We start from the raw sequence: 17,431 nt of genomic DNA on the forward strand, positions 1-17,431 counted from the left end.
ACAGGTGTGACTCTTGTCCTCTTGCAACTGTGGACAGAACCGCCAGTCGTAGGGAACTAACTTCATAGTGTACATGTTTACTAGGATGTACTAAATGTTATTTCAGAGTCAATATTATCACCAGTAACAGAGAAAATTGGGGATTTTGTAGTGAACCTTCAAGGTCTCACAACTAGTACATTGTATAGGCAGAGTTTGAATTCATACTTTTTTAGACTTCAAGGTCTAAACTCTGCTGTACTCGGTAGTAGCTTCAAACTACAGGTAGGAGTGATTTTTTTTTGGAGGGAATTAGATTTGTATTTCTAGGATGTAATGTAAGAGTTGATAAGGGCCTTTCCCCTTAAAATAAATAAGCTTGTAATGTAAAAAGTTAAATATTTAGTTGGAGCCAAACTTACATTTTATATACATTTTTAAGTCTGAAAAATGTAAGCTTTGAGTATTTTTGTTTTGCAAAGATTATCAGAAAAACTATTTCTAGGTAGGCTTCCATGCTCTAAAACATTTAGATGCTAAGAGAAGATGGTGGAAAATGTATAGAAGTATCTGGAATGGAGTTGTTGTCTAGCTGTTGTGTCAGCATCAGTCTTTCGTTCTTCACTGTTCAGCCTGCTCCTGATGTAGTCCCCAGCCTTTCTGTTCACGAACACAGTAGGTTTCTCTCAGTACCTTGTGGTTGCTTTTTAAGATTTTTTTTCCTTAAAGCTCATGTTTGAAAGTCGTCATCTTTATTGAAGAATCATTTGAAGAGTTCTTACCGTTGTATAATACCAAACACTTTGACTTTTTTAGCCTCTTATATTTTTGCTTTTCTGTGCTGAGTGTACAATTGTGTGTGACGTGCATGCTTGTACATGTTGTAAGGAGGGAGAGAACAAGGGGTAATCCTGGAGCAGGTCTCTTTGCCTACTAATGTAGGCTGCTGGACAGTTGTAGAGAAAGGTTTCTTGAGTTTTCAAATGACAGTCAAGAATCCCCAAATGGGGCATATAGGCTAGAAAAAAGTAGATTCTTATTTGGTTGTCTACACTTTTTATTAATCATCTATTCAGCCATATTATTTAACACTAATTTGCTATATGTGGATTTGTGTGCTTATGTCACGGTACATGTGTGGAGGTCAGAGCATGCCTTGTGAGAATTCATTCTTTGTTTTGACCATGTTGGTCCCAGGATGGATCATCTGGCTTGTTGGCAAGAGCATTTACCTGCTCTGAACCATCTTGCTGGCCAAATGTGGGTATTTCGATGTTGTCAGTTCCAGCTTTCCTAATTCTCATTGCTGTTTAAAGTTTGTTTGGCTCACTTGCTTTCAAATAAGGTAGAAATAAATGTTAAAGTCTAAAATGTCTTCATTTTCTATTTTAACTTTTACTAGTAACTCCAAGTAGATGAAGAAAGTTCATTAGTAATCATGCATTTATCTACTCATACATGCTTGTTATTTGATGTTTTATAAAACATCTAATGTGTCTATTATGTTAAAAAAAAAAATCTTCAAATAATTCAGACACATTGGCCTTAAACAGAAAAACCCTTTGAAAAGTCAAGGCTTTAGTGTTTTTCAGTAAGTGAGATTTTTAAATGCTTTTTTTTTTTTTTTTTTTTTGTTCTTTTCATTACAGGGGAAGAAAGCGTTTTGTAAGTGAAGGAGATGGAGGCCGTCTTAAACCTGAGAGCTACTGAGCACAGCAACTCTTACAGTCAGTCTTAGGTGTTACCAAGAACAGAGCTCAATTGTAAGAGTTGTCAGCACAGGTTTTCTTTTTTTCCTTTTTCTTTTCTTTTCTTTCCTTTTTTTTTTTTTTTTTTTAAAGAATTTGTTTTGGGTACAAGGCATTTCTAAAATTTTATAAACTTACATTTAATGGGAATTTTTGAAGGATGTATTTTCTTTTTTTTTTTTTTTTTTTTTCTTTGAGGGGAAATTAAAGGAGGGACAGAAGAGTAACCACCTAAGTGGGATGTTCTGATAAGCTACTTTTCTAAGTGCCATGTTTATGACCTAATCATTCCAAGTTTTGCATTCATGTATGACTGCCACTCCTTTCTTTCAAAGACAGTGTTTTTTGTAGTAAAATCACTGGTTTATACAAAGCTTTAGTTAGGGGTGAAGTGAAGCTACTAAACCCCATGTTGGCTGCTGCTGCTGTGGAAATGCTGTGCTTTGAGAGTATAAACACACACACACACACACACACACACACACACATACATTTTTGTTTTAAATAATTAAAAAAAAAAACGAGTTAGTCATGAGACTTTTTCATCTTTCCAGGGAACATATTGATTGGTCTTAAATATTAGACAGTTAAGTAAATGGTGGCTGGAACATCTATTTTTCTACAAAACTGGAAAAACGAACCCGGTTCTACAAGAATGTACAACAAAATAAAACATGTGAAACACTGTTGATTCTTTAGTGGGAGTACATTTATTCTGTCTTTTGAAAGTTCTTTTAGGTTTCCTGTCTGAACCTTACTAGGCCTTGTGTTCAATCCCAACAGTGCAAAACAAGCAAAAATGTTTCACTGTTTCTTGAGACAGAACCTCTCTCTATAGCTCTGGCTGGCCTAATAACTCTTTAGGTAGTGCAGGCTGTCCTCAAACTCACGGTAGTCTTTCTGTCTTGAGGATAAAGGTCTAGGGGATCAGATGTCTTCTTGTGCTTCCATGGGCACCTGCACACATGTGGCATACACACAGACACATAAATCAAAATTTTAAAAAAAGTGTAATAGTTAAAGGCCTTTTAAGGTTATCCTAGGGAAATACACATACACGTTAATCTTGTTTATTAGTATAACTAGAGGTTTAATGAGTGATCTTATCCTTATATTCTGTTAACATGTTTAAAAAATTCTCTTAAGTACTTAAAGCTTTGCATTTAACTAAATAACCAATATATAACTACCAATGAATAAGTTACCTTACAGGGATCACATTACTAGCCTCTTTTATAAAGCCTCATTAACTTAGGAAGGTTTCAACATCTGTGGTAACTGAAAGTGTCTGGTGACTGCAGCAAAATCACTCTATAATTTTCAAAACAGTTCCTTGGTTACAGGGTTAGGTACCATTGTTTAGAAAGAAAACCCTCTGGTGTTCAAACCTCATGGCTCTTTTAGGCTCATATTACTTGAGTTTTTTGCTATAATAAGCATTTTCATGTTTTTGTATGTGGTACTTGAGTAGCAGTTATGTAATTCTCTCTTTCTTAAGATAAGTGTAATTGAGAGCTTAGTTCCACGAGCTTTTAGTTTATAGACAAGTTAGTTGTTACTGCTGTCATTGGTCAGGTTACATAGCAGTAAACATGATGTGGCACACAGTTGGTTTATTTTTGGGTAATGTACAAGCCCAACAATCTATTCACATTAGAGTTTATTTTTAGATTCAGGTTTCTAATAAACAAAGAAATCCTTCATCCATAAAGGATGCATTTAAGTTTTTATACTCATAACAATAGGTACGGTGAATAAGGTGAGAAACTTATAATTTAAAAACTTTCAAAATTCCATAAAACTTGGTTCAAAGATTTCCTTTTAACACAAACCAATGTTTAAACACCCAAATTTTGTGTTTAAAAATTTTGAATGTCCAGTTTAAGTATTTCTAGCCTACAGATGCAGAATAGTTTCTAGTTACTGAACAGTTAAGGGTTAAAATGGGGCATCCTCTAAAGTGGTAGTGGTTAGTGGGTTATTTGCTGGTTGCCTTTTTCTGTCATTTCTTGTTGGCGGACTGTATCCTGTGCTGCTTGCTGCATTTTCTCCAGTTTTTCCAGAGTCAGAGATTTTAAGGGTAAAAGCTTGGGTTTACACAGTACCATTGTGGTTACATCTTCCACAGACAACTGCCCTATTAAAAAGAAATAAAAAATTAATTAATTTGAGGAAGATACCTGGTGATTTAGATTTGCAATTAGAATGTAAGTCTAAAATTTTACTGTCAGTAAAAAAGTGTCTGCTCCTGGACTGACAAAGCAGTAGTCTACAAGCCACACTCTCTACACCCCAGGGCCAGGCAACAGGAGCTGGACTTGGATGCTAGACTCTTCTGTTACCATATAATATAGCTGTTTGGGCCAAATGTTTAATTGGAAGTATATATACAACATAAAAATACAGCAAGGTGCAATATTTAACATGAATGCTCAACTTAAGTTTGACTTAGATTACTTTCCCCAACTTTTAATCTTCCTTTGAATTAATTCCACTTGACAGTTTCACATTGTACATGCATTAAGAATAGAATTTCTAAAAAGGAATGGCACTTAATTTTAATAAAGATAGCCCTTTATTGAGAAAAGTCAAGAGTGTTTTACAGCTTCCTCATGAATAGTGTGGGAGAGTACAGTAGCTGAGGCAAACACCAGCATAGCACAGCTGCAGGCACTTAGCTCCTAGCTATGTCACACTGTCCATCCCCTTGTAAATCTCCAGTAGCCTATGACTCAAACACTTGTGAGATATACCTTGTTTTGGAAGGACTTCTCGGAACATCGACTTCACTTCTGCCATCTGTAAGCTGGATACAGTGTATTTGCTCCTTCAATGAGAATCAATTACCAACATTAAAATTCTCAAAGAATACTACTGGAGACCATAACTGAAACCACAATTCCTGTAGAAAGTGAACTACATTATATACATGAATTTCTCATTAGTTTTCTGTGATCCTCTTCCCAGAAAATCGGGGTAAGATGTTTTATGTGTGTATAGATCTTGTCAATTTTTATTGAGTAGTGAGTAACTGGGATTTCAAGCATTGCCACTTCCCATCCTAGGAAAAATTTTCTTTTTGCCTTTGTTTTTAATTAGTTGAGAAAAGACATTTTATATATAAGTCATGTTGGTTCACTGATTGCTTTTCTTGAAACATAATTACCATCTGAAAATGGAGGTAGCTGGCAAGCAATTCCTAACATTGTTTTTCAGGAATATATTTGAAATGATTTATTTATCTTCTGGTCATCGGTGTTTTGTCTGCATGGCATGTCTGTGTGAGGGTGTCGGGCCCTCTGGAGCTAGAGCTACACAGAGATGTGAGCTGCCTACCATGTCGGTATTGAGAAGAGCAGTTCCTGCTCTTAGCCACCGAGACATCTCTCCAGTCCCAACATTCTTTTTCTTAAACAGCTTATTTCTATTTTGCAATTCCTTTGCTATATAGCAGGAAATACCATAATGCTCACTTCCTGGATGCACAGCTGTAATCTGTATGGAAGCAGCACAGTGGGCCAAAAAGCTACAGAGTGTAGTAGTCCTACTGAGATCCTAGATGATAAAAGGACAGGCTATCCTCTCATGGTAGTATTGTTAGGGCTATCTAAGCACATGCTGTTTGCATAAAGTAACCCTTGCTCCATGTGTTCTATCCCAGATTACTGCTATGCTGTATGCTCTAAGTCTTGTGGATCAAGTTGTAGAATGATGCCTTCCTAAATACACTTTTCCAGACAATGCCACCCATTTAGTGATGTTTGACCACACTGATGCAACCTTACTGCAGTGTTTCACAATGTTACCACCAAGACTTATTATTTATAAAGTGGTGATGCTGGCTCGGTGCCTGCTTTTCCTACCCACTGCAAATTAATTACAGCCAAGTGAAGCTGCTTCTGTTTTTTGTCATTCTTGTTCCACTACTTTGACATTTCTAATAAAAGGATACTTTGTATCCTTCAAGTTGGTTATCTTCTCATTCAAATTACTTTGGAATGTCTAAGAAACTCTCTGCTCTGTAAGGGAGAGATGATGATGTAAGGAATAGGCCAGGAAAGCAACTCCTCATAAATTGAGTATGAGGTAAGTCTACTATGCAATTTCTTTAGAATGTGCAGCTCCTATGACATTTCTTCCTTGCTGTTTACACCTGGCACCTAATCACTGCGGCCTTTTTTCTTCCAGGTTGGATTGAAGGCTGATAGCATTGCATAGCACCAATTAAATATAACTACCGAATATTTTCCATTAAAAATATTTCAGTGTAAACACTGTGCCTGAGCTGGTCAATGGCAGGAGGTATACTCCTTTAATTCCAGCACTTGGGAAGCAGAGGCAGGTGGATCTCTGAGTTTGAGGCCAGCCTGGTCTTTAGAGTAAATGCCAGAACAGCCACAGCTACAACAGAAAAACCTTGTCTTGGTTTAAAAAAAAAAAAAAAAAATCCTGTGCCTGCATCAGGTACAGATCTTCTATGCCACTGAAAAGCATGGGATGTTACTGATTTTGAGAAAAGTAAAGCATAGTAACTATTTTCACACTTAACCAAGATGCTACCTATCATAATAGGTTAAGTTGTAACTGTTTATAGAATGAACAACTCTAGCTTTGTACAATTAAATCACTACCCGTTGTTTTCCTTTAGTTTGTACCTCTTACACATCTGAAATAACAGCCCAAGGCAAACAGTGAAACTTGATGTTCATTTCTCTGTCTGACCAAGTGGAAAGGATGTGGGGCTAAAGGACTGGGAGACAGTGGGTTGGGTCTGGTGTGGGTAAGATCAGTGCCCTCATTTGCTTAGGCAGCTTGACAGGAGAGAAACAGGAAGGGAAGGGCTAAAATAAGCAAGGTGGAGATCCGATGGCCAGCACTGGCCAGGATCCATAGTTTTCATAATTAACTGCCTTGGGAGTCTAGAATAGGAAGGGACACTCATTTTTTTTTTTTTCTCCTAGCAGTCTGCTATTAACCAAACAGAAGTGTTTTTAGGAGTTGTGGCTACTTTTAAATGTATTATCAATGTAGGTGAGATATGTACTAAACCAGAGGCAGATGGATCAAAAGAGAAACATCACAAACAACTATTACTGAAATGTGTATTGAAAAACTGCCATGACCATTCAGTAAATGAGGGCCTATCATGTGCCAGATGAATGTCCCATCAGTGAACAAATAAAAATCTGTTGCCATTTGGTCTCTACAGCCAGGGACAAGGGAAGAGAACAGCAGGAGGTAGTTAAGTACTGCAGATAAAAGTTTAAACTGAGCAATGCTGGAAGAGGGTAATCCAGCTGTAAGAAAATCATGATGGTCTCATTAGGGTGGCCCTTAAGCCAAGCCTTTAGTGTGTGGGTATATGTGCTATGTCTTGGAATTGTAGACAAGTCAAGAGCCTGTTATTTTCTATAGTGAGAAGGTTTAGGGAAATGAGCAGCCTGTTTCAATAGAGCTCCTTTCCTGTATTCTACTAAAACTAAACATTCTATTCAGTAAAACTGCAGTATAATGCTTGAGATAGGGATGCCCATTCAGCACTGCATTAAAAATGACACTGACTAGAAATCGTTGAGCAATACTGAGCCCGCTGATTCACCAATTGGCCAAGAGTTAAAGTAGGGGCTATGTACTGACTAGAATATTATCTTAGATGAAAAACAATCATCCAGATTGTGATGGATTATTAAGAAAGGAATATTAAAAAGCAGGAGTAAACCCACTGTACTGCAACCTAAATTTTTAATACTCAAATAAATGTGATGTCACTAGATCACTATTTGAAGCTCTTAGGGTGATTTTTTTAAAAGTTTGTGATCTACTTTAGAGAATATAGTTCTGCTTCTGTGGTACAGTTCAAAATCCTGAGACAGTATACAAACTCCCATAGTACTGGACTGTCTAAGGTGAATGTAAGAGAAGACGAAGCCTTTGTCATAGTCTATCTTACTGTTGTTAGAGTGTTGAAAGACTTGTCTAAAAATCAGTCCTGTATGTGGACAAGTTGGAAGTCCTTCAGTAGAAAGAGAAGATCACTTCAGTTCTTCCTAACTCCATGAATGTGTGCTGTCTTTAAACTCTTACCTGCAGTCTTAGTATTTTGGAGAAACTAGATTCATCACTTACTTTACACATTTTACATTTTTCATTTGTAATAGTTACAAAGGGAATGATTTCTACACATTAGAGTTTTTAAAATATTCAATGTAAACACTGCAATTTGGTAGCTAACATTTTTTAATAAAAATGAGGTTCTTTCTTAGAAATTTTATATTATTCATACCTAGACCTCTTTATTTCTGTCACAATTTTAATATAACATTTTCATGCTTGATATCTGATCACACTATCTTATTATCTAGCTACAAAAAAATCTATACATTTAGCTTTAAAATATATACTATGCATCTGTTACTAAGGAGACCTTTCTCAGTAAGTTCATGTATGCATGGCTGAGAATTTATTTGGATTGCCACAGTCGGGTTTTTCATTTATACCTGCATAAGTTCTAAGATTAGAATGCAAACATTTTTTGTTCAGGTTTTGAACATTATATATTTAAAAGTCATAGTGATCTTTCATGAATAAGTAGTTTTAAAAAAAGATTTATTTTTATTTTTATGTGTATTGGTGCTTTGCTTGTGTGTGTGTGAAGTTGCCAGATTGCTTGAAATTGGAATTGCAGACAGTTGTGACCTACCATGTGGGTGCTGGGAATTGAACCCAGGTTCTTCTGGAGGAGCAACCAGTGTTCTTAGCCACCGAGTCATTTCTCCAGTCCCATTAATAAGTAGTTTTAATGAACAGCTAACTAATAAATTAAGCTTTCACCATTATGCATGCTAGGCAAGGTTTCTACCATTGCACTGCATTGCTAGTGCAGTTCTATGTCCTTCAGTAGTTCTGGAAATAGCATTCAGCAGTCTTGTAAAGCTCAGCCTCCTCTAATAGCCCCAAGTCCTGTCTTCTTAAGAGCTTTATTTACTTACTGTCTATGGCACCTAAGAGACGTTTGGTCCTTGAAACATTTAATCATAGTAAAATTCTACATTGAATAGAAAATGCCCCCTTTTTTGGTTAGGTGATTGTGAAGGGAGGGGTACGTGAAATGAGACGTACATTTTCTAAAAAAATCTAAAAGATGCATTTTCTCAGGGAATCCAGCATCAGAGACTGAGCATAGAAGTTAATGTCTGCACATTCATTATTCTTAGCCTTGCTGCCTCCTTTCTGCTCTGACTGTCTTTAGGTGTCTTGAAGCATATGAGTACCCTGGCATACGTACTTCTGAGTTGTACAATAAATCACATTATGCTGTCTTTAGACATATTAATAGAGTACCTGAGAGAATAAATTCTGAGATAACCTGGTAAGAAAAGCAGTTAGATTCCTTTTTAACATTAAAACTTTCTTAAAACTTCAACATGACAAAGTATGTAATGAATCTGCAACAGGAGAATTGAAAATGTATTTTTTTCCAAACTTATTTGAACTTGGACTTGTTTCAGAATGTTTATATGGTACAGGATCTACTGTAACATGTTATATGCATGTGTGATAAGACATATCACCATGACTTACAAACAAAGCTAATTGAAAATCACATTTTTTCTGAATAATTAATAAAGATAAATCCAAGATGGTTTATTGTCTTACCTTTAGTGAGATTCATATATTTTATCATTTTATAAAGTGTTCCCTTTGGGTGATAAGAAAATGATCAAAGATGGCTGAAGATGTTAAAATAATTGGATTTTGCAGGTATTAAACACTGGAAGGAATAGTAAAGACCATGTGTAGTGGTTTGAATGAGATTAGCCTCATAGTGTCATAGATTTGAATACTTGGTCATCAGAGAGTGGCACTATTTGAAGGGCTTAGGAGGTGTGGCCTTGTTGGAGGAAGTGTGTCACTGTGGGGTAGGCTTTGATGTTTTAAAAGCCCACGTTAGGACCAGAATCTCTTGGGCAGCAGATACTGACAGTAGCTCTCCGCTACTTCAGCACCATGTCTGCCTGCATGCTGCCATGCTTTCTACCACGATGATAATGGACTAAACCTCTGAAACTAACGAAGTCCTCAATGTCGTGCTTTCTTTATAAGAGTTGCTTTGGTCATGGTGTATCTTCACAGCAGTAGAATACTGACTTAAGACATCACAGTGGAGGTTAGGCTCATTAAGTAGGTAAGTCCAACTGGAAGAAAACAGTGACTGAGGTACAGAGAGTCAGTCGCACACCAGAATGAATGATAGAGTCGCATTGAATTTCTCAAGAGGGTGGACATGGTGGGTGGTGGGATCAGTGCTAAACGACAAGCAGTTAAGAGAAGCATCTTATTTTCTTTTAAAGCACAGTTAGCATTTTGCTTACTTTGTATGTGTGTTGGTGCACATATGCCATAGCAATGCATGGCACTGAATAAAGAATTCATATTACATCAATTTCTAGCACATAAGAGCCCACCGAATATAAGCAGTTCTTACTGTACTGTAATGATGATCACTATAATGGCACACAACTAGATTCTCAGGAAAAAGGTCTACAGCTATGGGGCTTATTACTAATATTTAATGGATAAAAACATACCAACCAGTATGGAGGAAAAACTCAGAATTATTCATCCATTGTTGCATCCATTATCAAACAGACCAGAGCATACATGGCTTCTGAGATCAGTCCTCTTTACAGTGCTACATCTATGGACTCCCGCCATTCTATCTAGAACCATACTCTCGTAGTGATCTAATCTCCAATGCAGATTAGTTTAAATGTATCTAGCTGGGCTGGGGGAGCATGCCTTTAATCCCAGTACTCAGGAGGCAAGCAGGTCTACAGAGTAAGTTTCAGGCCTGCCAGGAACACAGAGAAATGCTGACTTAGAAAAACATCCCCCTCCCATCTCTGTCTGTCTGTCTGTCTGTCTGTCTGTCTGTCTCTTAGCTTTAAAATAGCAGTGTTTAGTGGAAAGCTGTATTATCTAAGACATTTGAACTGTGCATGTGTGTGTGTGTCAATATTATCTCAAAATGCAATTTTAGAATTGAATTAGTTTGGGTATAGCCAAAAAATAAAACTGGAATTACCCACCTCCCATTAATCCCCTAAAAATACATATATTGCAAATGTACAAGACTAGAGAAAAGTAACTATGTCTAAGATTACATAGTTGTTAAGTGAAGCAAAAGGACTTGGATTCTGGTCCACCATACTCTGTTACCTGGTCCTTTTTTCAGCTCTCTATGTTACACCTGGGCAAACAGCTTGGAGACCCTCCAGAAAAACAAACATTCCATATGTTAGAAAGACAAGAGAAGCACTTACAATGAATAGGAACCAATGAAGGCCAAAGTAATGCGCTCTTCCCAGTTGATTGGGATGGGCAGCTCTGATGTCACTGACTGCTGTTAGAAAGTAGGTGAAAAATGAATCAGAAGGAAGTTTAAAAAGGAATGGTGCGGTACAAACTAAAGAATACCTTTTTAAAAATCTCATTAGCAACTGTCACAGATGATATATGTAGCACATAGTGTTCTTTCTTAACTTTTAAGTTGAGAATTCTAGTTGTCATAATTGATACCACCCTGAAAACAGCACAGGATGGCAAGCTGATTTTTGGCCATGGGTTTTATTTACAGATATATTTTTAGTGCTGGTGACCAAATCAGGGTCTTGTTATGCTAAGCAAGTGCTCTATGATGGAGCCTCAGTCCTTAGTGTTATGTTTTAAAAGAATGTGCCATGGGAGTGGTCACATTTTAAGCAGATATATAATATGTTAAATAGATAAACAGGGCTATAAGCTTTATTCATATTTTTGTCTAGCTACTTTGAAAATGCAAATTGTGGTTAAAAGTGGTAGATAGAAAGGGGACTGTTACTAAAACCTAACTCCAGTTCCATGCATATGGGTCAGAAACACGACCCAGTTAAGACCCAGGACAGGGCTTGGATCTGTTTTTAAAACTGTTCTAGCTCACAGGAGTGTTTGTTACTCACAGGTAAATGTCTTTTCTCCTTATTCTGTGCCCAGGACTCCTAACTTGTTACCTGGTCTTCACCATCCCTCCTTTCCCTGTATTAAAGATACCCATCGGCATATTCTAAGCCACATCTCTTAAGTCTGTGATGGAATGCTTCACAGTTTAGGTGTCCACATGTTTTAAACAAAGTTATGACAACAAAAGCTAATCTGTGATTGGGATAAATGAGCTTGAGCTGGAAGTTTTTCCTCTAGTAAGCTACTGTAAAACGAAACACAGACTTGTACCTGGGCTAATGAGCTGGTTTGTTCTGTTGTTTCAGTGTAGACTTTAAATGGGATTCTGAAGTTACACCGATGGGTAACTTAACTGTGTGACCCTGAACACATCTTAACCAATCTGCAGCTTCATTTCCTCATGGATATTATCTATCCAAGATTGTAAGCGTCAGATACAGAGTAGAGAGAAAAAATGTCTGGAAATCCAGTATGGTTCACTATCCTAAGTCAGATTTTCATGTCATGATGGACTTGCTCTACACTGCCATTAAGGGATTTTCCAGGTCCAAAAGTTGTCATCTTTATAGACATCATATCCTATAAGATGGCATGATTTGTTTAAACGTGATTTAACACTTTTTATAAACTTATTTAAAGCAGCATGCACTGCCAAGTCCTTAAGTGTTTTTGAATGTATGATAAAGCAAATGTACACCATAGTATATATAACTCGAGGCTGAAATCATGTCAAAGGTTTTAAGTGATCTGCGAAGAGGAGAAACCTACTCAGACTGTAATCAAGGGAGCAGGAGTCTGTTGTATGTTAAAAATATATCTTGAATTTTTGGTAGAGATGACAAGTTACTTGATTCTTACCAAGAGAAGTAACAGTATAAAGTATTTTGATTGTCTTTATCAAAGTCCTAGTGTTTTTAATGTAAGAAATATAGATATCATAAAGTTATAGCCCTACAGTCCCAAACTAGTTTCATTTTCTTCTGGTCTGCTGGACATTTAAAAAGTATTTGAACCAATTTTGAAAACTTGAAGATTATCTGGCAGTATTTTCTAACTATGTGCTCTCACATTCCCCAGTCCTTACTGTCCCCACTGCTCCCCTTCCCTTCTCAGCTCAGCTGTTAAACATATGTGACACTGACCTGCAGTAAAATATAGAGCCTATGCGATATACGCCCAATTGTCTAACTGCACCAGCTGTACACTAACTGACCCTTTTTTGAGATAGGATCTGGATGCAGTTGCTTAGGTTGCTCTGGGACCCCTGGGCTCAAGGGGTCTCCTGCTTCATCCTCAACAGTAGCTGGTATTACTGGTGCAAACCACTGGATCTGGCCTACTCGTCACTAAGAGTTAAATCCTAAAGACTTAAGCACCAGAAAGAATTCTATAATATAAAGGCTTTTTGTTGTAAGTGCTTTTAAGTAAATTCTTTTGTGAATATTAAGTCATCTCTTTTAAACTAAATTCAGTTTGGTTAGGTGTAGTTTCAAGTGGGCATGGCATAGGATTGTAGGAATAACAAAAATTTTGTTTTAATTCAAAACTTGCAGTTGAATGGTAGATGAATTTTCAAAAGCATAGATTTTGGGTAGTACAAGGGATTAGGGCCTTGTGTACACTAGCCAAGCATTCACTTCTGAGCCACAACCCTAGTCCCCTATGGACTGTCCAATGTAAGCTAATAAGAAAAAGGGGAAAGTGTAGAAAAAAACGTGTTTCCCAGAAGATACACAGTAGTAACACCCAGTTTTACTCAAGGAATTGCCCATATGCCAACAGAGTATTGACTGATAACATTCATGTGGAGAAGCCAACTGACATCAGATATCAGACTGTTGGAGACATAGTAGATTTTATTCTGCATTGCTAGCTGGCATCTGCTAGTATAATTGTGTTGCAACATGCTCAATTTGGTTAATTAACTCAGACTCATGCTAATAAAATGTGTGGTGTCTAGTTTCTGAAATGTGCCCAAGCCTCAGAACAGGCATTGTTCATGTGATATCTGGATGATGCCATAGCATATTCCACTGTTACATTCATATTCATCTCATGTAAAATACTGCTCTTTAATAACCTGCTTCAAAATTCAGTTCTAGGTGACAGTCTTAAAAATACTAATAGCCTTTGTGAAGTTAAATAGTGGCTGAGATAATTGGTTAGCTGTTTCTACAGTATATAAGGAAGAGAACTATTCTGATAGTTTACATTGTTTTCCAAAGCCCAGTCCTCAAATCTCAGAATTTCTGATAAAACCTTGTGTCATCATTAAAAATGTATACTTTCCCCCCCTAAAGCCCTCCAGAATCACTGAATGACAATCTTTTTATGTGTTTGACATTGAACTTGGAGTGCTCTCTCACTCACACACACACTCATTCACTTTCTAAGTATTTTAATGCTCAATATGTGCCTAAAGTAGACACTGCTTTAGAAGTTAATAACAATAAACTCTGACCACATTCTATATGCTATGAGGCAAGCTAAAGTAGTTTACAGAATACTTGAATTCTGTTCAATTTAAACAGCCCACAGACACAGCTAGTGAATGAGCATACTCCTGAAGTCCAGGTCTGATTCTAAAGCCTAGTTTTAGCCTTCCTGAATTTGGTATTAAGTTAAAATTGTTTCACAATTATAGAGGAGCACACTTCCTCTTACACAAAGAATGCAACTATTGAAACATGTTATTTTAACTTTCAGTGTGATGGCTAACAGCATTCTATGCTAACCTAAGAGATTCCTTTTACCTTTAAGATGAAGTGAGTGTGGGGTAGCAGGACTACTCTGCGTTCTTGGAGCTTTCCTCTTGTGATTATAAACTATATCTCACAGTTCTTGATCCACTGGGCAGAGCATGTTCCTAATGAACTAAGGGTTAAGTTTAACCTTGATTTTTGCAATTTTTAATAGGCAATCCTTACTACCAGAAAGCTATCACAGAAACAACAGGACCAATGAGATCTTGTAGAATTTCAGGGACAAAATACCATTGCCTACATTGGATTGTAGCCAGATGGACAATAGTTACCTTGGTATCTGCCAAGATAGCATCAAGATTCACATATTTGAATTACAGAGCCATACATCTTTCAACAACAGTCTGCAGGGTGCCAGGACTTGAAACTCAAGAAACTATGCTGACATCAGTATACTTTGCTGTAGATTTCATTGCATCAGCTTAAAGCATAGGCAAAGTAGCAACATTTATTAAAGGGAGACAGTCTACATTGCCAGCCTAGGGCACTAGTAAATACTCTATACACACAGGCAAATGAAATGCTAAACCCTCAGCTTGACAGGTAGGATGGACTTTACTAGCAACACAAGGCAAGGGTATATGGAGCAGCATTTGAGAACCCAACTGGAAAAAGTTACACAACTATGCACAAAAAAGAATTAAACTTAATCAAGCCTCCAGTCTAACTTGTGGTTTCCATAAAATAAGAAAAGGGTTCCCTTTTCAACAATACCTCTGGGTTGACGTCTTCAAAATGTCAATGTCACAGAGAGGAAGAAGAATGGTCCATGTACAATACAAAACTTTTGATAGGGCTTTATTTGTATATTCTCTGTATTTTATGTTATAAAATTGCTACTTTTCTTGGTTGTGATAATACTATATTTTGCAGTTTCTCTACTTGGAAATTCTTAGGAAATTCATGTTACGGTCTGCCTAACTGCAGACCTATAAATTATTTCCAAATAGTATTAAAGTAGGCATATAAAGAGTAAAGAAATGTGAATAGCAGAATCTTAGCAACCACCAAACATAGGTCAAAGGGTGTGACACTGTGCAGTGTCTTAGCTTCCTGCCTGCCTCCTATTCTGAGATAGGAGTTCACTATGGATCCCTGTGGCATTGAACTTGAGATTCTCTTGCTTCAGCCCCTAAGGGCATCACACCTAGCTTTTTTAGCTTTGTAATGTCTGCACATTTTCACAAACAAACAGTTGGGAGGGGAATTAAGTTGTAAAGACTTCAGAGGGTAGACCTAAGGACTGAGTACCAGGGACTATACTCAAATTTCTGCTACTGAAGGACATTGCTAACAATGTAACCTTTTACTAAAGCACTATTATGTGCAGAGCAGGTGAATCCCACACAAATCATTTTGTTCAGGTGTAAACATATTCATGAAGCGAAAACCACAGAAGCAGCTGATACATGAAATAGTGACTATTATAAGATGTGTAAGAAGTGCTGTAAGGTCAGAGGAAATCACTTCCTGTTGGAGAGACTTTACTACACATCTCCAAGGATAACGGAATAATGGACACAAATCACAAAAGGTGACAGTAATTACAATACAATACAATAATTAACCTCAGGAGAAATAAGATTATTTCATTTTTTTTGTGGAACATAGGTAGAGAAGGTAGATTTGCATTTTAATTTTTGATTGGTTAGGTATAAACATATTTTAATTTACCTGAAAATTGTTATCTTTTTCTTGCAGCTTTAGTAATCCGATTTGTAGTTATCAGAACGATTGACTTCTTGCCTCGAAATACCTACAGAAGGAACTACACGAGACAATGTCTTGGAGACACATCAAACATTTTAGATATTTTAAAATCTTCTTTAAAAGGATATCCACAATCGTAGACACTCAGGACTAACTACTACAATATACCCTAACCCAGAACTCTAGTCAAGGCTTATAAAGAGCCCAGAAAGGTGAGGCAGGACAAAAAGGGAAGACAAGGTTTTGCTTTTGTGGGTTGGTTCAGGGAAGTCATCTTTTTTGATAGGGGTGGAAACTGGTTCCTTTTGGTTCCCGAAATTGAGAGTTTCTAAAGGCCAGGGAGTGAAAGTGCCGTGCTTGACAGGAACTCGTGGAGGCGTGTCGCCTGCCCCACTGTGCAGACCTAGGGTCTGCGGGCCCTCTGGCCCGGCCGGGCGGTGGATCCTGCAGCCTCGCCCTACAGGGAACCTCAGAGGGGCGGAGGGAAGGCTGGCCACCGCCCCACCAGCCGGAAAAGAAACCCTCTGCCGGCGGAAGCGGCCCTGGGCCTTAGCTACTAGTCTTCTCCGAGCTCCCTCCCTGCGGTTCATCCGGCCGGGCCGGCCCCGCTGTAGGGCGTCAGGGACACTTACCTCACTCTTCAGCTCTAGGCGGAGGCAACCCCTGGGGCGCAGGCTGGGGCGACTACTCCCACCTCCTGGCCATGACCCTACTAGGAAGTGCCAAGCGCAACTTCCGGCGCGAGGGAGTTTTGAAGCTCTAAAGTGTAGTTCTAGGTAAGTGATCAGGCGGCTCAGTAAAGAGCCCGAAAACCAAATCTGCAGTTCCTGAGCGCGAATTAACTCGTCCAGTGTGGACTGTCTGTGCACATCTTCCGTAAGTATACTCACAGGTGCATCGCTTTCCAGGCGGCTCTGCTGTTGCCTGGGGTACCGGGGAACCGAATGCAGGAAAAATATACGTCAAACCGGTGACAGGAAACGCCTCTTGCCATTATCAATTATGGCTGCCTGGGCTTCAGCTGTAACTTCCGATTGGGAGTAGTTTCTCTACCCGGCTGGAGGCTTTCTCTGTGGCGGAGCTAGCCAGCGGCGCCCAGTGGGCGGGAGACCGCGCACTGCCGCGGGAGGAAAGGAAAAGGGCGGGGACAGGGAAGCTGGCACCAGTGTTTTGCTCTGATTGGGCAACTGCATTTGCTCTGGCTCCGCCCATCCCTCCTCCCTAGCGAATGCC

General features: G+C 38.2%; 3 protein-coding genes across 16 annotated transcripts in view; 2 read left to right on the forward strand and 1 right to left on the reverse strand.

Annotated features, from left to right (window-relative positions):
- Positions 1-9,372, forward strand: part of Pdcd4 (programmed cell death 4) — a 32,277-nt gene extending 22,905 nt beyond the window's left edge. For 4 of the 8 annotated variants that reach the window (XM_034498626.2, XM_034498651.2, XM_076924458.1 and 1 more), the window contains one exon: positions 1,629-2,416. In XM_034498626.2, the coding sequence (XP_034354517.1) occupies positions 1,629-1,689 (61 nt within the window). In that variant the 3' untranslated portion in view covers positions 1,690-2,416. Of the gene's footprint in view, positions 1-1,628; positions 2,417-5,388 lie in introns of those variants that run through there. The other 4 variants (XR_004606451.2, XR_004606453.2, XR_013107408.1 and 1 more) reach the window with 2 other exon arrangements.
- Positions 1,893-17,270, reverse strand: Bbip1 (BBSome interacting protein 1). 6 transcript variants are annotated; one of them, XM_076924481.1, is made up of 5 exons: positions 17,089-17,268; positions 16,163-16,256; positions 11,051-11,127; positions 4,481-4,554; positions 1,893-3,864 (listed from the first exon to the last, which is right to left on the reverse strand). In XM_076924481.1, the coding sequence occupies exons 4-5, from the start codon at positions 4,524-4,526 to the stop codon at positions 3,698-3,700; spliced, it is 213 nt and encodes a 70-aa protein (XP_076780596.1). In that variant the 5' UTR covers positions 4,527-4,554; positions 11,051-11,127; positions 16,163-16,256; positions 17,089-17,268; the 3' UTR covers positions 1,893-3,697. The 6 variants fall into 6 exon arrangements, with proteins under 6 accessions (XP_076780596.1, XP_034354564.1, XP_076780590.1 ...); XM_034498673.2 differs by having other exon boundaries at positions 11,051-11,130; positions 17,089-17,267; XM_076924475.1 differs by lacking the exon at positions 17,089-17,268 and adding an exon at positions 16,831-16,968.
- Positions 16,837-17,431, forward strand: part of Shoc2 (SHOC2 leucine rich repeat scaffold protein) — an 81,679-nt gene continuing 81,084 nt past the window's right edge. The window contains exon 1 of one of the 2 annotated variants that reach the window (XM_076924448.1): positions 16,837-16,974. The gene's annotated coding sequence lies outside the window, so the exon portion shown is untranslated. Of the gene's footprint in view, positions 17,075-17,431 lie in introns of both variants that reach the window. The other variant, XM_076924447.1, reaches the window with a different exon arrangement.

Source organism: Arvicanthis niloticus, chromosome 1, assembly GCF_011762505.2.
Source record: "Arvicanthis niloticus isolate mArvNil1 chromosome 1, mArvNil1.pat.X, whole genome shotgun sequence".
Classification (NCBI taxonomy): Eukaryota; Metazoa; Chordata; class Mammalia; order Rodentia; family Muridae; genus Arvicanthis; species Arvicanthis niloticus.

Coding starts and splice junctions, on each gene's coding strand:
- Bbip1 (XM_076924493.1), bottom strand. CDS start 4,526: ATGGCAGAAGTGAAGTCGATGTTCCGAGAAGTCCTTCCAAAACAAG. Junction 3,865..4,480: donor AGAAGTCCTTCCAAAACAAG/GTATATCTCACA, acceptor TCTTTTTAATAG/GGCAGTTGTCTGTGGAAGAT.